Source organism: Lepidochelys kempii, chromosome 5 (genome assembly GCF_965140265.1).
Source record: "Lepidochelys kempii isolate rLepKem1 chromosome 5, rLepKem1.hap2, whole genome shotgun sequence".
In the NCBI taxonomy this organism is placed as follows: domain Eukaryota; kingdom Metazoa; phylum Chordata; order Testudines; family Cheloniidae; genus Lepidochelys; species Lepidochelys kempii.
The window spans coordinates 70,716,369-70,737,500 of record NC_133260.1 but is presented as its reverse complement, the minus strand read 5'-3'; the positions used below and the strand labels follow the sequence as shown (position 1 = coordinate 70,737,500).

The following is a 21,132-nucleotide window of genomic DNA, read 5'->3' as shown; positions in this document are numbered from 1 at the left end:
GTGCAACTGGAGAAAAAACACAGGTATGCTCTTGTGCTGCACCTCTGGGAAGTGCGGTACAAAACTCTCAGCCCAAGGGGGCGAAGGTGCATGGGCTAAGAGGCTTTAAGCTACCTTTTGTACCCTTCTGCTTCTAGGCTGCTTCAGAGGCCAAAATGGGATGTAATTTATGTAGCCCTTAGGTACCACCTATGTTACAACAGCTCATGCCAAGCTGCCTATGGGCAGCAGCACCCTGTGGAATCACTGTAATGGTGCCGGCTCTGGTCCCTCCCTCAGCCCCATACTGGTGCACCCCTATATTGGTGCATGTAGAAGAGGCTTTGTAGTTCCTGTGCTGGGGGAATTCTTTTGTGGCCAGACCTAGGCTGTTTATTATACTTGTATGCTGTAGCAGCTGTACGATCAGGGAAAAATACTCCTCCCTACTTTGTTACCACATCCAACGTATGGAAAGGCTGCAATTGAAAATGATACCACCATTTTAATTAAGCTAATTAACTGACCACATGTCCTCAATAAGTGGGAAGACAAAAGGAAAGAGAACCTGTTCATAACAATTAACTCTTCAGAACATTCTTATTGGTAAGTCAGCATGGATCATTAGAGAAAGAAACCAAGGAGAAAGGGTGCTCTGCTGTCAAATTCTTTCCTTCAGTCATAGAAAGTTTGGTGGATTTTGAAAGTATATACCCTTGAAAGTTTAATATTCTCTGTCTTTGTTGAAAGATGTAGCACTTCTTAACAAAAATATTTAGCACTTAAAGGGATCACCTCTGAAAACCATCTGTGCCTAATTCTTTTGAATGCAGTCAATCCTCATAACATAGTGCTAATAGATTAGAGACAATACATGTCTTCAACACTCTTCTACACTCTTCAACAGCAGATTACAGCAGCTTCTTCCATGTCTGTTTTTATTTTCCTTTTTTCAAGGTCTGCTATTTTTTATCATAGCTCTGAATGATTCCTAAATATGTGTAACAGAGCAGCAAGGTTGTAGACTAGTTCAGAACACACAGCTAAAATGGATTGACAATGATTCAATTACTATTAATGAAACTTAATTTCTATAGCATATTTAAGTGCACTACATAATAAAACTATCCCCCAAGGTTTACTGAATCAAGAAATAGGGTCCCTGCAGCATCCTCCAGTCCAGTGAGGATGAATGACAACTCCCTCATGGGAGCCCTAGGTAATTTGAAAAACCAATTCAGTCCACTTCCTCGTCTCTGAGCTTGCTGAGTCTCTCACATACAGCCATGTAGGAGATTTTCTACAATCCTGGAGCTGTATTATCTAAAGCATTCGATGTGGCCACCAGTGGGGGAATTCAAGGGCTTGAGAAATCAAGAACTGTAGGGCTCAAGGAGCAGTCTGCTCATTTGCATGAATTTCCTGCCCGCTGGGCAGCTCTGTAACTGTCCAAACCAGGAAGCAGGTATTTTGGTGGGAGAAGCTTGAGCAGACTGATTTTATGATAAGGCCACATTTTGTTCTGGATCAGGGCCTTATTTATCTCTGAACTGTGATTACACCATTATAGCCATTCTGATATATTAATACAGGGTTAGTTCAAAATCATTTTCATAGTGGAAAAAGGAGTGAACACTTAAATGGATATCAAGAATATCCAGAGTTATGATTAATGATACATTTTGTGGAAGAGTTACTAAACTTCATGCTTCAGGGTTAAGCCAATTTCTAGCTATTAGAGAAGAGGATCAGACATAACATGAGGGGTAGATTACTCCACATCTGCCTACTGCGGGAGTCATACACTTTCCTCTGAAACATCTAGTGCTGGCCACTGGCAGACAATACCTACCTTTGGCAGTTCCTGTGTTCCTATAATATACATCATTTAGCCCACAGAGCAGCTAATCAACAATCTATATTAATTTAGTAATTTCTCAAAAGTAGATTTTTATCCCATCGCTAGACTAACAACTTTTAAGGAGCTTAGAAGCTTAGCATTTGGTCATGTAAATTTATCAGGCATTGATTGTGTTAATTTGATCCAGTTTAATTAGTGAATTATTACAAATTGTACATCAAGACTCTGACACTCATATTGAGTCCAATGAAGTCACGAGGACTCCACAGTGGCACAAGGCTCTGCACTAGCAGATCCTAATACAGGTTTGTCACCTAAAGTCAGTGTTTAAAAAATGATGACCTTTTAAAAATGGTTCTTATTCTAAACAGAACTCCAACTTGTAAACAAAATAATGTTGGTCCTGATCTTGCAATCTGATAAGTACAAGTGGAGATTGACATGTACCACAGAGTCCTATTGGAGTCAGTGGGACACTGCTTGAACGTGGGGCTCTGACTATGCAAATCAGATTCCAGAATCAGGACCGTGGCCACTTAAATGTTTTCCAGGATACCCAAAGTGTGCCAGTCCACATTATTGATGAATAACCTGTGTTATTTAACCTCACAGACAAACTACAGCAATTCTACTTTTTGTTAATAGTCCCAGGAGACTGAGACTTTGTTTTCATAAAGTTAATCTCAGTCTGAAGTGAAATCTTAATAAAACTGGTTTATACTGTTAATGCTGGCTCAAACGCAAGCTTAAGTGTAACAGCATAGACAGGGCCACTAATTTTTATTAGTTCAGAAGAGACAAACTTGGGTGGTAAGCACTTCATAATACATAATAGCCGCAGAGAAACAACAATAGCACATCTTCTGTTGACTGGATTCCAAGATTTTTTTGGTCCCATTGTGTGAAATATATTAGAGGCATTTGTAGCATTGTATTTTGTATGAAAATAGAATGCTGAGCAAGTGTTGTGCTGTGTAAAATTCTAAAACAAGTCTGAGTAGAAAACCAAAGATTAATTTTCTATTCAAGAGATCTTATCTAGGAATTTCACAATTTTTTTCTTAGTCCTTCTTGGATTCTGACCCATCAGTTCAATTAAAGCTTGAACAAAAAGAAACTACGATTCAGCACTTTCTTTGGCATAGTCTTGTTGTTTGGGTTTGTGTACACAACAACTCTTCTCGACTAGATGAAGTGCTCCAACATCTTCTGTTCTATAAGGAAGAGCTCCACCAGAAAAACTGGTAAGGATAACTCTATAAAAGTGATATATTTCTTATGGAACAAACCTTTGTACTTAAATGTTAATCACACCTAACTTGCCTATGAAAAAGATTTATAATCTCAGTGCCAAAAGCAGAAGCAATTTATGTACTTTGCATTACTTCATTTTATCAATAAATTGTTCCTACCTTTTTTGCTAGAAGCACATACAGATATTATACTAGTTTGTCTTTATTAAATTAGTTATTGATAGGAACTTCATTCCAGCATTTTAAGTTGCCTTAATTTTCCAAGTAGTTAAACAGGCGAAATGAAGTGTGCCATCCTTCAGGGAAATATACAAGCTTCGATTTTTTGAGGTTTTTTTTTTTTTTATTCCTTACTTGTGAAGTGTGACCAAAACTAATCTTGAATGATTAAAATTAATTTTGCATGGGAATGATTTCCTGAACGATTCTGTTAATTTAAGCATCAACAGGCAAAGTCAAGCTTTAAATCTGGGTTGTGTTTAGCAGAGCTATAGTATTAAATGAGTGTGTGGTTTTTATTTATTTTGTTAAGAAAATTTTTGAAAAAAAAAAAAAGAAGCATCTGCAAAAGTGATGTAAGGTACATGTTCATTCATAACCAAAAAAATCTAATCAAAACATAATAGGAGATTGCCCTGAGAACCAGATGTAAGATTCCCTAGAGATCAAGGATGTTCTGTCCCAGGGTATTGGTTTAGCTGTGTAAACTCCACTGAAATGGGACAGTGAATATAACAGACCTCTCAACAAGCATGATTTTTTCCCTTTGTTTTGTTCTTGAGCCTTAGTACATAGCTATAATGGAAGAAGCAGAAAAGAAAGGTTTTACCTAAACATAGAGTCTGACAGAGGAAGGCTAACTCAGGCTGTAACCCAGCCCCCCTGACAATAGGATGTGAAGCTCTGCATCCTCAGAGCAAGGTGGGGACTGCAGGGGGGCCCTTGTCCTCCTCTTCTCCTTCCCCCAGCTTACAAGGTAGCAATTTTTATAGTTTCTCTTGTTCTCTCCAAGTGCCTGATTGGATCTTCAGTTTCCAGACTACATTACTCCATTATAGAAAGGAACCAAACAGCAAGTGGGTGGGTTTGCTGATGTAGGGTTTGGGCTTGAGCGTATCTCAACACAATAGTCAAACTCTGTATATAATGTAATTATGTTGCTGAGCAAATGGCCACATAATTTACCTTTTTGCCAACATGGCACACAAATCTCTGCACAATATAAGACCATTATATTATCCTGAAATTATCCTGCCACTTCTAACTCCTCACCTTGCCCACATACCACTTTGTCATTAATTTCCAGATCTATGTTACCTTGTTTGTCAGTGGCTTTGTACACTGTTGTCCTTAAAAGGACAGAGTGGGAAGAAGAGAGAAAAATCTGTCCGATACAGAGGTCAGCACTAAGACTGAAAAAGGCCTTCACAGTTACCGTTTCTCAGATGTAGATGGGAGTAAGAACTGAAGGTGGTCAACCAGAGCACCTAAGCCACAGAGGAAGGCAGCTGTCAAGCAGCTCTCTATTGTATAGAAGTGGAGCTGAGGATATCTAAACGGCAACCACTTCTTGCAAGCCTCCTCCATCTTCCCTCAAGACAGTGCTTCAGAGCCTCATGCCACTGCATGCTCTCTGTTCTTGGGGACCACTAAGCCCTGCAGGAATGGGACTCCTTTTCTGCAATGCAAGGCAATGACATGCATTTTTATTTTTATTTGGGGTGACTTTTTTTTTTTAGTATTTCAGTAAAACCAAAGATTACCAAATGATTTAGTAATCAGTTAAAATCTCCTTATTTCCAGCTGGTCACCGGATTCAGTGCAACTCTGTTGTAAGATCATGTGGCCTGACTGCACAACTTCAGTCCAATATGCTACTTAGTAGAAAGAGCCTTGATAAAGGGTACTGGTGACACTGGGAAGACTCAGAGAAAAGTTGGGCTAGATCTTTGGTCCAGCCCAAGTCCCTTGTTTGGTCCAGCCCAAGTCCCTTGATCTTTGGTCCAGCCCAAGTCCCCAGCTATCCTGGGCCAACAAATTAATCCCCAGGAACTGTTCCTGCCAGCGTAAATTAGAAACAGCTCTGTGCTGCTCTAACCTGCACGAAGACTGAAGCAGCCCCTGGCTGCTCCCAGGATTGGGTTATGGGGTTGAAAAGTGGTGTAAACACCTTTTGCACCCTATCCACTCCAGCTGCATAGAGCTCTCTATGTTTAGAGCATCTTGTCTCTATGGAACTTTTGGTTCTTTTTATTGCTAAACCTGGCAGATACAATGCAATATAATAGATGAACACAATGTAATACATGCTAGTGAAGTGCATAAGAATCACCTAGAAATAGTAATTTCCAAAGATATGTAGCATCAGCACAAAAGTATCAGTGTATAGTGCTGAAGAACTACAAAGTACTTATGATATAAATTACTCCTTTTAAAGCCAATAATGAATACAGGCCAAATTCATTGTTTCTAAAACTGAATCTATTAGGCATTTAATCAGTCTTTGTACATAACCTCTGACGGGTGAATTTAACCTGTAAGAGACTTCACTGCCATTTTTTGCTGTTATTTATTATTTGTTTATGATAGTGCCCTATATGTGTGAGGACTAGGCACTGTCTAGATCTTCAAGAAAGAGCAGTCCATACTCTGAGACTCATGATCTAGGGACAGACAAGTGGTTATAGATTCCAAGGCTATTGTGAATCACAAGGACCATTGTGATCATCTAGTCTGACCTCCTGTATAACACAGGCCATAGAACTCCTGCAAAATAATTCCTAGAGCATATTTTTTAGAAAAGCATCCAGTTGTGATTTAAAAATTGTGAGTGAAGGAGAATCCACTATTACCCTTGGTCAGTTTTTCCAAAGATAATTACACCTTATTTCTAATCTGAATTTGTCTACCTTCAACTTCTAACCACTGGATCTTGTTATACCTTTCTATGCAATACTGAAGAGCTCATTATCTATTATTTATTCCTCATGTAGATACTTACAGACTGTAATCAAGTCACCTCTTAACCTCTTCTCTTTGGTAAACTAAATGCATTAAGCTCCTTGAGTCTATCACTCTAAGGCACGTTTTCTAATCCTTTAACCATTGTTGTGGCTCTTCACTGAATCCTTTCCAATTTATGAACATCCTTCTTGAATTGTCAGACACTAGAACTAGACATAGTATTTCAGCAGCAGTTATACCAGTGCTAAATACAGAGGTAAAATAACCTCTCCACTTCTACTCAAGATTTCACTATTTATGCATCCCAGGATTGCATCAGCTCTTTTTGCCACAGAGTTGCAGGGGAAGAGTAACAACAAACCGGAATTTTTTAATATGAGTCAACCAGTTCCACTAGGGGCAGCAATAAAATAGAATGAGTTTTGGTTGAACAAGTGAAAAAAACTGCTTCACAAATATAACTATTTCACTCTCTGCTTTTGGTTGTTTTTTCATTTTTGGTTTTATTGTCTTTTAGTAAGCACTAGTTCCTTAAGGAGAGTGGTTGAGACTGAGTTGTTGCGTTTTCGTCTGTGAAGTATAATAGCTTAAATTCGCTTTGCCACAGCAGTAGCTGTAAAGGTTGTGTTTAATGTGAGCTTTATTCTAACCTCAGCAGCTCTCCAGTGTTATTTACTCTTCAAAGATTTTGGTCTTAAATCTTCAAGAATTACTGTAAATTAATTCTGCTTTGCAAACACTTAACATTCTGAAACAATTTAAGGAGCAAGGATTCTCGACCACTTCTTAAGAAAGTGATCATGTTGTTGAGCACATTCCATCCCGGTCATGATCCTGTACCATCTCTATGGCACCTACAGTGAATTTGGTGAATTTGTACATGTATTTAGTAGTTTTAAGATCAAATATGTTTCGTTTTCCAAAGCATACCTCTAATCTCATGAGCTTGTCCACATACAGTTAATAAACACAAATTGAATTTCTCTCTATATCTATATCTATATAGAATCTTTCCTGAATTAGCTCATCATTCCCCAGTAGGGTCTGGTCTACCTCTGGTCCTCAGCAACTCTTCTCTTAGTTTTGGTTCTAATGATATCTTTGGTCCTGCTGGCAGTTTCTGGCTCCGTAAGGGCTGGCGGGTATGGGCTTTTCTATTCTCCTCTAAGTTTGCAACAACACCGAGTGGACACTTGCTTGGCTTACTCCACTGCAGCTCTTCAGAAGTGGGGGATGAGCACCCTGCTTCAAGTGTTCAGCACTTCTATATTATATTTGTATCTGTGGTCCACATACCAGTTTGAGAACTGCTCTTTTAGATCATTCAGGCCAAAGTATAATCTCTAAACTCTCCATAAACTATATTTTAAAACATGCTGCTGGAACACATGGTGATTCCAACACTAGGAGAGTGTGATGATCCATGCTAAAAGAGCGTAGGTCTTTGTCTTCCTCAATGGTGAGTCTACATAAAGAGGTTAAATAAGTCTGCTACTAATGCCAGTTTGGGGACTAAGGGTGTGTCTACATAGCGGGTTTAATCCAAAGCTTTTAGATGTGTGTCCAGTAACTCTTGTTACATGAATTGCACCAGTAGTATGCTCATAGAAGGCCTGTTTCATTCTCACTTCACATTATGTGAACACATGGCAGCTGTTTGTTGGAAACTGTCTGGAACAAGTATTGTTCAACATATTCATAAATGATCTGGAAAAAGGGAGTAAACAGTGAGATGGTAAAATCTGCAGATGATACAAAACTATTCAAGATAGTTAAGTCCAAAGCAGACTGCGAAGAGTTACAAGGGGATCTCACAAAACTGGGTGACTGAGCAACAAAGTGGCAGATGAAATTCAATGTTGATAAATGCAAAGTAATGCACATGAAAAAAATATAATCTCAACTATACATATATAATGATGGGTAAGGCTACATTTTAGTCATGGGTATTTTTAGTAAAAGTCACAGACAGGTCACGGGCAGTACACAAAAATTCATAGCCCGTGATCTGTCCATGACTTTTACTATATACTCCTGACTAAAACTTGGGCGGGGGGCTGCCCGGGGCTGCGGGGAGGGGGGGACTTGTGGGAGGGGTGGGTGCAACAGCACATGGCCCGGGACTCCCGCTGGTGCTGAAGGGGGCGTGGGTGGCTGTGCGTGGCCCAGGACTCCTGCTGGTGCTGGAGGGAGAGGAGGGGGTTGGCGGGGCCCACGGGCTCCCTACCTGGCTCCGTGCCTTCCCCCCTAAGTAGCAGAGTTTGGGTGTAGGAGGGGGTTGGGGCATGGGACGAGGTGTGGCAGGCTCTGCGTGGCGCTTAGCTGGGGGGCTCCCCGGAAGAGGCAACATCCCCCTTGCTCAGCTCCTAGGCAGAGGAGTGACCAGGCAGCTCTGCACACTGCCTCTGCCCAGAGTGCTGGCTTCACAGCTCCCACTGGCCAGGAACCGCAGCCAATGGGAGTTGTGAGGGCGGTGCCTGCAGGTGGAGGCAGCGCGCAGAGCTGCCTGGCCCCCCTGCCTATGAGCTGAGCGAGGGGGATGTTGCCACTTCCGGGGAGCCCCCCAGGTAAGCGCCACCCCAAGCCTGCCTCACTTCATCCTGTGTCCCACACTCCTCCCACACCCAAACACTGCTGCTGCTAGTGGGGGGGGCATGGTGGCCTGAATTTGTCACAGCAGCGGCCAGTGCAACTGGCACAAGGGCTGCCTGAGCTGCCCCTGAGCCAGGCGCACCGGCTGCTGCAGAAGTCACAGAGGTCACAGAAAGTCACAGAATCCGTGACTTCCATGACCTCTGTGACAAACTCGCAGCCTTATTGGGGGGTGGGGAGGGTCTAAAATTATTGTTACCACTCAAGAAAGAGATCTTTGAGTCATTGTTGATAGTTCTCTGAAAACTTCCACTCAATATGCAGCAGCAGTCAAAAAAGCTAACAATGTTGGAAATCATTAGGAAAGGGCTAGATAAGAAGACAGAAAATATCCTATTGCCTCTATATAAATCCATGGTAGGCCCACATCTTAAATACTGCGTGCAGGTCTGGTCGTCCATCTCAAAAAAGATACATTAGAATTGGAAAATGTACAGAAAAGGGCAACAAAAATGATTAGGGGCATGGAACAGCTTCCATATGAGGAGAGATTAATAGGATTTGGACTTTTCAGCTTGAAAATGAGACAACTCAGGGAGGCTATGATAGAAGGCTCTAAAATTGTGACTGCTGTAGAGAAAGTAAATAAGGAAGTATTATTTACTCCTTTTCATATCACAAGAACTAGGGGTCATCAAATGAAATTAATAGGCAGCAGGTTTAAAACAAAAGGAAGTATTTCTCCACACAACGCACAACCTGTGGAACTCTTTACCAGATGATGTTGTGAAGGCCACGACTATAACAGGGTTCAAAAAATAATTTGATAACTTCATGGAGAGTAAGTCCATCAATGGCTATTAGCCAGGATGGGCAAGGATGCAAAACCATGCTCGGAAGTGTCCCTAGCCTCTGTTTCCCAGAAGCTGGGAATGGGTGCAAGGATGGATCACTTGATGATTACCTGTTCTGTTCATTCCCTCTGAAGCACCTGGCATTGGCCACTGTTGGAAGACAGGATACCAGGCTAGATGGTCTATTGATCCCAGTATGGCCATTCTTATGCTCTTAGATTGAGAGGATAGCATTCTCTAGGGGTATCCCAGGGCCCGTTGCTTCATCTCTGAGTGGCCTGTTATTGTTTTTGCTGTGAATTATGGGAAGCTACATAGGTTTACATTTTAAAAAATCCCATAAATCCACTGTCTCCATCCATGCTTCCTGTTTGTACTGGTTCACACCATTTTCGAATTGCTGTGGGCCAGCATGATCTCAACAATGTTCTGTACCACTATGGTGACAACCATGACTATGCCCAGGCTGCTTGGGCTGTATTACAGTACTTGGGGTTGGAGAGATTCAGCAATGGACTTTGCCTGTTGCACCACTGAGCAGATGATGCTGAAACAGGAGAATATTCCATGGGAACAGCAGCTCCCCCACCAGCAGGAGAATACTCTGCAGCAGTGGCAGCAGGCTGAGGCAGAAGACTAGAACAATGCTGAGCTCTTGAAACAAGAGGACTGGTTCCTGGATCACCTATACAGCATACAGTGCCATTTATGGGCCTGGGAAATCAGATTGGATCGGTGGGAGAAGATTGGTCTACAGAGCTGGGACGAGCAGTGTTAGGGGGCTTATTCCTTCACCCACTTACTTCCCTGGTCCTTCTCGCATGAACAGAGAGCAACAATACCCGAAGTCCAAAGGTGCAAACAATTCGATGTTTATTGGGGTGAACTTCCAGCAAGCATGATTCCAGTTTCCTTCCTTAGTATCCTCCTTCCCAGCTCTGAAACCACAAAGCCTTACACCTGTGTCCCTGTTCCCATTCCTGCCCTTAGCCAAACATGATTCCAACTTCCTTACTCCCATTCCCTGTTCCCATTTCCCCCTTTAGCAAAACATGATTCCAATTTTCTTACCCCCATTCCCTGTTCCCATCTCCCCCTTTAGCAAAACATGATTCCAATTTTCTTACCCCCATTCCCTGTTCCCATCTCACACCCCCACCCACACCCACACCCCCACCCCGTCACTTCCTCATTGACTACAGATTATATAGTAAAACTTGAGTTCTGCTTAGCTATACCTTAACCAATCATTTTCCTGAAATTTAACTAACCAATCCTAACATATTGTAACATGATTATGTAACCAATTATATCCCACCACCTCAATTAGTTTACACTCAGCAAAATTAATTATACAGCAGACAGGAACAATCACAGAACCAGACAGAGATTATACAGACAAACAACAGCAAAGTGGGAACTATAATGACAAAACAATACAGAAGTGAGGATTTCACATCCCAGCTATTGATAAGTGAGTTCTTGCCAGACAGGATGCTATCAAACTAAGTTTCCTTTTACATTTTCTAGGCACTTCCCTTTCTCTGGAGGTGATAGGAATACAATCCTGTCCTGATAGTGCCTAACAGCCCAATAGCACCTTATTTCAATGTGACTAGTTTGGAATGTGAGGATGTGACCGTTCGCTTCCCAGCTTATGGCTGCCTCTGCTGCTTAGCCAAAGGCCTGAGCCTGAGAACAGGGCCACAAACTGTCACAGTAAGAGAAGGCCCTTACACCAGCAGACAGTGATTTTGATTCTTTCTTTTATACCTCTATCACTAGCCAAGTGATAAGAATACACCTAAATTCTTAGAGTACAGGCCTTTGCAGACAGGCCTGAATATCTATATCCAGTTTTAGGATAGGGAGGATTACCTTTAACAGCTGTGCAGAACTGTTCCTGGAGCTTCAGTGGCAGGATACCAACATGCAGTGCCCCATACTCATGCAGAAATGGGTCACCATTGGCATCTGGGAAGCTGGCCATCCCAGAATGTTATTAGTCTGCAGCCAACCAGTTGAGCATGGGGAGACCAACTGCTGAGGCCATTCTCATACAGGTCTGCTATGCCATTGGTGAAGTGCTGTTTAACCGGGTCATGAAGCTATGTAATGCTCAGGAGATTGATGGCTTTGCATGCATGGGGTCCCAAACTGTATAGGTGCAAGCCCCCACATCCCCTGCCAGAGCACAGAATTTATAAACAGACATATTTCTCCATGGTGCTTCAAGGACTGGTGGACCACCGCAACAGGTTTACAGGCATAAATGCAGAGTGATTCGGGAGGATCCACCATGCTAGGATCTTTTGGAACTCAGTAGTATTTAAATTAATGGAGAGAGGCTTCCAGGACCACTGTGAATATTGATGATATGGAAGTTGGTTTGGTTATTCTGGGAGACCTGGCTTATCCCCTGATGCTCTGGCTAATAAAGCTATATAGAGGCTGCTTGGACAGAAGGAAAGAACATTTTAACTATCATCTCAGTAGTTGCAGAATGGTAGTCAAGTGTGCGTTTGGCTGTTGAAAGGCAGGTGGCACTGTTTATCGAATAGGTTTGAAACAGCAGAATTTTTTTTCCAACCATTGTAACTGCATGTTGTGTTTTGCACAATATTTGTGAGAGTAAAGAGGAAAGCCTGAAGGGTAGGTAGGAGGGTGAAGGGTGGAGACTTGCTCGGAGGTTTGAGCAGCCAGCAAGGTATCCCAAAGAACACAAACAGTCAGGGGGAATGCTGTAAGGGATGCCTGTTCGTGTTTTGAGTCCCCTGGCTGAACATGTTAGCCCATGGGGGTGGTACTGGGATGCAGACATTGCAAGCATTGGAGTATTTAGTGTTCCCTATGTGCTTTTATAGAAACCATGCATTATTTCATTGTTAGTTAAATGATTTTCTGTGTTAACTGCAATGGTGGCTCATAATGAATGTTCTGTGAAGAGTTTTTATTACAAAACAATAAAAAAATCAATAATAAACTTTTAATGAAACCAATGGAAAAACAACATCTTTGTAGTTGGAAATACATTTAACTAACCAATTTATAAAATAACCAGCTATACACAAACCTTTAATGAATGCAACAGTAAGAACATTTAAAATACATCAAATGAGGGGGTTGGGAGGGCCATAAAATTACAGGCAAGCAAACACCAGGCCTTTGGTTCTTCTTGTCTGCATGGGTTCTGGGTTAAGTGCCACAGCTCAAAATTATCAGTGGTGTTGCAGGGCTTGCTGTGGGGATGCAGTGGTTAGGGGTTGCTGCTGGTCCCAGTAGCCAGCATTGTCCAGGGGCTGAATGACATGGCTAGATTCCAAATTATGGGACTGCAGGGCTTGCTGGCCTAGCAGCAGCATGTTTTGCAGGAAGACGTTCTGGCTCAGGATCGTATCCATGAGCTACCTCTCATCTCTGTCTTTTTCCATGCTCTCCTTTGCCATGGTGATGTGGTCGTTAGCCACAACCATTCTTTCCTTGGCCACTGTCATGATCTCCTGGGAGAGGTGCATTTCTTTCTCCCACTGGGTCCTCACCTACTGGCTCCACCTCTCAGTCAGCCTGGTTTTTCTGTGTGACTCAGCCATGAGTTCTGCAAACATGTCGTGAGTTTTCCTTTTTCTCCACCTCAGGCTGGCCAGCCTATAAGCAGTAGATAGAGGCCCTGTCCTTGATGGGTTGGCTGTTGCAGGTGCTGTGACTATGGGAGTAGGGGGAAAATAACCCAGTCACTTATTGTTCATATCCCAGGCAAGTAATGAGAGCTTTTTTTAAAAGTATGTATATGTGATTTTACTCCCTGAGACTCTTCCCATTCTTTGGGGTAAACTCAGAGATAAGTGGCCTGCGTGTACAGAGGGTGCCTGGTCCATTTGGATTTCTATATATTGTATCTCTTTTCATGCTGGTAGGGTTGGGGTGGTCAGAGCTATGTTGCCAGGTTGCTTTTGCAGTTTTTTTTGTGGGCTGGAGGCCCTCCTGTGGTGTTGGAGGTATAAAAAGGAGGTTGGGGAGGGTGTTGTTGGGAGCAAGCTAGATAGTAATCTTTCTACATCCCCTGTAGGCTATCCTCTTGACTCGCAATGATGTTAGGCTGAGGCAGGTGACAAGGAGGTTGAGAATTGCCTTTTTCAAAAAGGCAAAGGGCGGACCAGTGAGAGAAGCTCTAAAGCTATTCACCAGGATAGTCTTCCAGAAGTACTGCAGAATTGGAAGGGGCTTTCAAGCTATATTGGGACCATGGGCATGCAACTATTCTTTATAATGTGCAAAACAAAACTGAGCAATTTCTCAGTCTTAATTTCTGCTGCATCTCCCTGACAGACATGGAGTAAAGGCAGAGAAAAGAAGTGAGGGTCCTGGCATGATTGCCAGCTCGAATACATTTTATAGGGCATTTGTACCTCAGTGGGGAGCAGTATTGTTTGTGCCTTGACCAGGCATCCAGTGTTCAGTTGTGCCTACTGTAAGCTACAAGAACTAAGCAAATTTCTCTTCCTGTAAGCAGGGTCTCAATACACTGTTGAATTTTGCACTAATGAATGCTTTCATTATTTGACTCTTCCGCAAGAGGATAGGTGGAGAGGGGGAGGAGTTCAGACTGTGGCTGTATTATGCTGGCAAGTGCCATTTTGAAACACCAAAAGACAGGGAGATGGAGGCTCTTAGCTCACAGTTGCCAACAATAATATTAAACGGTAAAGATAGGTACTTACATGCCAAAGTTCCCTTCCAAGGAATCTGACTCTTTTGGTCCAGGCCTGAGTTTCCAACTGGGACTCTGGCTCAGCCAATGCAGGGAAGGAATCAGAGTCCATTGCAGCAGGGCAGGACTGGGTTTAGCTTTCCAGTTGGCTGTTGTCAGGGTGCTGAGTAGGCAGGCCACTCATCTGGTGTTAAACTGGACAGTCCTGCTTTTCTAGGGTTTGTCCCTAGTCTGGTACTGAGACAAAACCAGATGTGGTTTGATCTGATATTGGATGGGGGATGCCATTTTGAAGAACACACAAGGTCACTTCCACCCGCTCAGCCTGTATCCCCAATGTCACCCACTCATGGCAGGTAATAGCCTTGACTGATGGGTAATAGCACATTCAAGGTCACCAAAGAAGAAGGTATCTGGGACAATGGGGTCTTTCAAACACTGGGTGGAGAAAGAACACTGACCAACGAAAAAAGGGAGGGAGCGGTGCTTTGGAGGAGCCCTGGCCAATGAGTGTGAGGCAGGGTGGAACTCAGGGGTATGTCCAATAGTGTGTTTTGGGGGTAGTACCCAGTGGCAGCAGTGGCCAGTGGGTGACAGGTGTGCAGTGGCTACGTAGTGAGCAACTTGGCATGCAGTACTGGGAGCTGCTGGCTAGAGGTGGAGAGAGACTCGGATCGCGGATACGGAGGAATGCACTCTTAAAAATGGTGTCACCTGTGCAGCATGACCTTGCACACATCATATGTGTAAGGTCAAACACAATGGGGGTGAGGTCACATCAGTGGGGATGGGACATGGTGTCCCTGGAAGTATCAGAACATCCAATATTCCGGGAATGAGTGAGTGACCACCCTAGTCCTGAGTCCCAAAAAGATCCCATGTCTCAGCGGGGCAGCTTTTCTCCAGCATCCTTTCGGTGGAGGGGTAGTTCGGGGGGGAGGGATAGCTCAGGGGTTTGAGCATTGGCCTGCTAAACCCAGGGTTGTGAGTTCAATCCTTGAGGGGGCCATTTAGGGATCTGGGGCAAAAATTGGGGATTGGTCCTGCTTTGAGCAGGGGGTTGGACTAGATGACCTCCTGTGGTCCCTTCCAACCCTGATATTCTATGATTCATCCCCCAATGGATTGAGCCGGTCGGCCTCAGTGGGGGGTGAGGGGAGAGTGCACGCAGCAACTCCTAATAGTGCATGGGATGGGTCATACTGTAATTGTGTAAAATCCTGTCCAGTGCATCAAAAAATCTTCCTCTGGATTCTCTTTTTATCCCTCCTTTCAATGTACTTTCTCCTGAGCTGCTTGTTCTTTATTTGAAACTGGTTGGCAACCTGGTCATGACCCCTTGCAGACATCTGCTTTTCAATGTCCACAGAACTGTCCTTTTGTCCTCTGGCTGGCCACAAGAGCTTCCTGACCCAATGCTTCTCCTAGATCAGTGGTTCTCAAAGCTGGTCCACCGCTTGCTCAGGGAAAGCCCCTGGCGGGCCGGACCTGTTTGTTTACTTGCTGCGTCCGCAAGTTCAGCCAATTGCGGCTCCCACTGGCCGCGGTTTGCCACTCCAGGCCAATGGGGGCTGCGGGAAGCGGCGTGGGCCATGGGATGTGCTGGCCGCCCTTCCCACAGCCCCCATTGGCCTGGAGCGGTGAACAGCGGACAGTGGGAGCCGCGATCGGCCGAACCTGCGGACCCGGCAGGTAAACAAACCGGCCCAGCCCGGCAGGGGCTTTCCCTGCACAAGCGGCAGACCGGCTTCAAGAACCACTGTCCTAGATGTCAGTGAGATCTGGGATCTCAGCATGGCTCCCCACAACTGCAGGTGGCATGTTGTGGGCCTTCGAGACTGCAATCCCAGTTATATTGCCAGAAAGATACACTGGGATCCAGGAGCAAATGGGCAAAATCTGGCTCTGTACCATCTTTTAAAGGGGGAAAGGCCATCATGGAAACTTTATCAGTGCAGTAAGCAGACAGATCAGTAACGGTCAACCTGCAAAGCCGTTGGAAGCATGCAAAAAGTGGTATTTATATTTTTCAAACATTTGTAGCCTCTTAATATATTCCCCCCGCCGCCGCCCCACACACTTCCTTAACTGTTGCTCAGCCAATGTGTACTATACTCACATATTTAGGGCTTTCAATCTCTCTTAAAAGTCAGTTCCTCAGGGCCCTGATCATTTGTGATTCTTTTCTGAATTCCATCCAGTTTTTCATATCTTTGATAGTGAGTGAGGTGTCCAGAACTGAAGGCAATATTCCATGTGCACTCATATCAGAAACACGTAGAAAGGATCTATATAATCTCTGCTTCATAATGTGGTGTGACTCTGTATGCAACTCACATTTTATATAGTTTTTTTTTGCTACCATGTTGCATTGCAAACTCATGTCTAATTTACTATCCACTATCACATTTTGGAAAGGAATAATGCTGAAAGTGACCAAGTTTCTGCCTTGCATTAAATATCTGTGTTTCAGATTATTCTCCCCTAAACATACTTGCTTGCATTTTACAAGGTGAATCATTTGGTTATTTTTCTGACCAAGTTACTAACCTCTCTGCATGCATTTGTATATGTGTCCTTACCGATTTTTACTTCTTCTTTTAGATCACTTAATAAAGATACTGAACAAAACTTGACATAAATATTGATTTTTCTGCAGCTCAGCATCTCCAACAATTCTGAGACATATGGACTATTCTTCTTTCTGCAGCTTTGGGAGGCAGTTCAAAGCTGTAGTACAGCCCATACTAGCCAGCCACACTCCCTTCTCTGGCCTGCTGCCAGATCTTCTGCCTCCACGGCAGCAAACTGGCAGTTCAGTTCTCTTTGCCAGCTTATGACTTTATCATATTTTCAGGCAGTAGTCAGCAGCCTTTCTCCTCCATCTCCTGGACTGGGTATGGAGCAGTCAGGTTGTCTCAGCCACCTCAGGTGGTCTTAGCCATGCCAGCACTGCAGCCCCTCACTTCAGACTCTTTTGCTCCTTTTCAGGCATAGCAGAGCTGTCTCACAAGCACCGAGTTCAATCCAAGTGGTGGTGTATCTGCAAGGAAGCTATTATAGACTCTTCGGAGGGCAAATTGTACCCTGCCTGTTCTCAGTCAACAGACCCTGGTATAGCTAGGGCACAGGAATGTTGGGTCCACACCCGTGCCCCAAGAGGCCGTGACTCCAAAACAGAAAAGTCTGATTTGGAGACGCAGACCAGAGGGAGGACTCGGAGATGCCAATGACAAGGAGGTCTTCATCTGACCCAGGGCAGAACAAGACCCAAAAGAACCCCCCCCAACTCCTAAATGAGTCATAATTTCACTAAGCAGAGAAACAGCACTCATACTCAGCTCCCCTTCTTCCCAGATTGAACCATGGAACTCTGGCAATGAAATCCTATTCCCCAGGCAGTGGGAGTGCAACTCTGAGGGGGAGAACAGTGAGAGAGAGAGATCCACAGGGCTCAAGGAACTGTATAAAACAAACTGCAAAAGACCATGCCCTAGAAACAGCTGGGTGGCAACCACTGAAAAGTTGGCCAAAAAAGGCTAAAAAATCCAGAAAGAGCAAAAAAGGGAAAGGAAAGGTATATAAAAAGATAACATACAGCAGGTATTCATCCTCTGCCTCAAACACCTCCTCTTTTACTGAGGAAGGGGACCTCTCAGATTGAGGCTCTGAGCAGAACGTGTGTGTGGGGGGGTGGGGGCACGGAGGAGATAAAAAGGTTTTGGCCCTCTGAAGCATTTGAAACCATGTGCAAAAAGGTCAAATCCACAATCCAGATCCAACCTAAATAGGTGCTAGAAGACAGGTATCCCTTTAGGCTTGTCCTCTAAATCCTCTTCTGAGACAGCAATCCCACTGCACTCATCCTTCAAGGATGTGATCAGAAAGGAATAGGAAACCCCGAATAAGGGCAAACACATAAGCAGGTATACACTTAGGTATTACAAGTTGCAAGAGCCAAAAAATGCCATTAGATATACCAAAGGTCAGTGCTGCAGTGACATCTCAGGTAAAATATATAGTAACCCCATATGAAAGTGGCTGAGGATTTCTTTCCCAAAGATCCAAGTGATATAAAGGTGAAAGACATCCTGAAGAAGGAACTTTGAGGCTTCATTGACCACCCTTAGAGCATCTGTGGCAGCTTTGCAAGAGCCACTGTGTCCTGGCTGCATGCCTTTAGAGCTATGAAAGAGATCATCCTGTCTTCTGGTCTACTCCTACGAAAATTTTCCTAGCAACAGATTTTGTGGCAGATGCATCAATGGATGCGATGAGATTTTTCAGCCAGGGACATGGCATTCAGCTCAGCAACCAGATGCCACATCTGGCTCCACAGCTGGAAGGTTGACATTCACTACAAAAATGTTCTGTGCTCATCTAAATTCACAGGCTCTCTTTTCTCTGGGGAAGAACTAGACAAAATAGTGGCAGAAAGCTCTGCCAAACCAAAACAATCCCTTCTCTCAGTGCTCTAAAGAGGGACTACAAACCTAGCAACAAGGATTGTCAGTCCTCCCAAATAAAGGCACTGGAGGAAAGGCAACTGGTATATATGGAGAAAACCCTGGAATGGGGGATTGGGTGGCAAATCCAGAGGTGGTCCACTACCTCTTAGAGCCCAGTATGACAAAAAACATACATACCTCTATCCAAACTTGAATCTGCAAGGCAGAATTCTCTATTTCTCAGAATAATGGTTTTGACTGACCACAGAAGTGGGTGAGAGAGGTGGCATGTTGCAGATACTCCTCAATCTAAAGCCCCACCCTATCCCTTCTTCATCCAGTCCCCCATCTCAAAACAACAGCTCACAACTCGTACCCATCACTCCAATTTGGCTTTTCATCAGCTCCCAGGGTCTTCACCAAGATTCCTGTGGTAATAATAGCCAGACCTTAGGTCTCAGAAAACTCACCTGTTCCCTTTCTAGATGGCATCTTGATTAGAACTTCCACCTAAGCAATGGCACTCAGTGCCACAGTCTGGATGCTGAATCAAGCATATGGATTTGTGATAAATACCAAGAAGAGCTCCTTGATTCCCTCCACAAAGATAGTTCATGTGGGAATGGAAATAGAAACTTATGCTCAAAGGTCTACCAATCACTGGACAAATACCACGAGATCCAGAACCTGATATCCATGTTGCTAAATGCTAAATGCAAGACCGACCATAATGTCTACAGCTACCGGGTGTCCTGGTTTCATGTTCAGGAATCAACTCATGAACATGGCCCCATTTTTCGTGCTTCAGGGCCTTGGAACTCTATTCTTCTCTTCCAGGCTAGCTTCAACACTAAAGGGCATCTGGATTAGGTTTAGCTTGTGGTGTGGAATACAACAAAAATCCCAAAGATCCTGGTATCCCAGTTATCCTGGGCTTTCTTCAGGAAGCTGATGAAAAAGGACGTTAGCCCAGCACAAAAGTGCACCAGGTGTCAGTTCTAAGTAACGATCTATTCTTGGGATCCTCTGATTCCTTGACAGAAAGCCCTCAAGTATCCAGATTTCTCTGAGTAGTCAGACTGGCTAAACTTGCAGTTAGATAACTACACACCCTTTTGAGCCACTGACATTAATGTCTCTTCTACCTATCCATCAAAACCTGTTTTCTGGTAGCCATCATGTCTGCTAGATTAGTTTCTGAACTAGCAACTTTATCCATGCAGGGACCCCACTTTGCGTTCCATGATAACAAGGCGGGGTTAAGAACCCCAGAATCATTCTTATCTAAGGTGAATTTGTCATCCCATGCCTCAGAGGAAATCATTCTGTCCAAAGCCATGGCATCTGTCAAGGTTCCTCCCCTACTCTGAACTCTAGGGTACAGATGTGGGGACCTGCATGAAAAACCTCCTAAGCTTATCTTTACCAGCTTAGGTCAAAACTTCCCCAAGGTACAAAATATTACACCCGTTATCCTTGGACTGGCCGCTACCACCACCAAACTAATACTGGTTACTGGGGAAGAGCTGTTTGGACGCGTCCTTCCCCCCAAAATACTTCCCAAAACCTTGCACCCCACTTCCTGGACAAGGTTTGGTAAAAAGCCTCACCAATTTGCCTAGGTGACTACAGACCCAGACCCTTGGATCTTAAGAACAATGAACAATCCTCCCAACACTTGCACCCCCCCTTTCCTGGGAAATGTTGGATAAAAAGCCTCACCAATTTGCATAGGTGACCACAGACCCAAACCCTTGGATCTGAGAACAGTGAAAAAGCATTCAGTGTTTTACAAGAAGACTTTTAATAAAAAATAGAAGTAAATAGAAATAAAGAAATCCCCCCTGTAAAATCAGGATGGTAGATATCTTACAGGGTAATTAGATTCAAAAACATAGAGAACCCCTCTAGGCAAAACCTTAAGTTACAAAAAAGATACACAGACAGAAATAGTTATTCTATTCAGCACAATTCTTTTCTCAGCCATTTAAAGAAATCATAATCTAACACATACCTAGCTAGATTACTTACTAAAAGTTCTAAGGCTCCATTCCTGGTCTATCCCCGGCCAAAACGACTACAGACAGACACAGACCCTTTGTTTCTCTCCCTCCTCCCAGCTTTTGAAAGTATCTTGTCTCCTCATTGATCATTTTGGTCAGGTGCCAGCGAGGTTACCTTTAGCTTCTTAACCCTTTACAGGTGAGAGGAGCTTTCCCCTGGCCAGGAGGGATTTCAAAGGGGTTTACCCTTCCCTTTATATTTATGACAGCATCCAACAGAAAAGCTGTGGCACTCAGGCATTCAAAGAGCACTAAAGATCTATATGAAGCACACCAAAATCAACAAGAAGATTGGGCTCCTTGTTTGCCTCCTTTCATCCTGAGTGTCAAGGACTCAGGATATCCAAGTTGTCACTAGCTAGATGCATCAAGCTGTGCTTCACAGAGGCATACAAGATGTCAGGTACTCT

General features: G+C 43.7%; 1 protein-coding gene across 4 annotated transcripts in view; it reads left to right on the top strand.

Annotated features, from left to right (window-relative positions):
- Nucleotides 1–21,132, top strand: part of TMEM232 (transmembrane protein 232) — a 138,773-nt gene that overhangs the window by 40,414 nt on the left and 77,227 nt on the right. For all 4 annotated transcript variants that reach the window (XM_073344672.1, XM_073344673.1, XM_073344674.1 and 1 more), the window contains exon 8: nucleotides 2,906–3,084. In XM_073344672.1, the coding sequence (XP_073200773.1) occupies nucleotides 2,906–3,084 (179 nt within the window). The remainder of the gene's footprint in view (nucleotides 1–2,905; nucleotides 3,085–21,132) is intronic.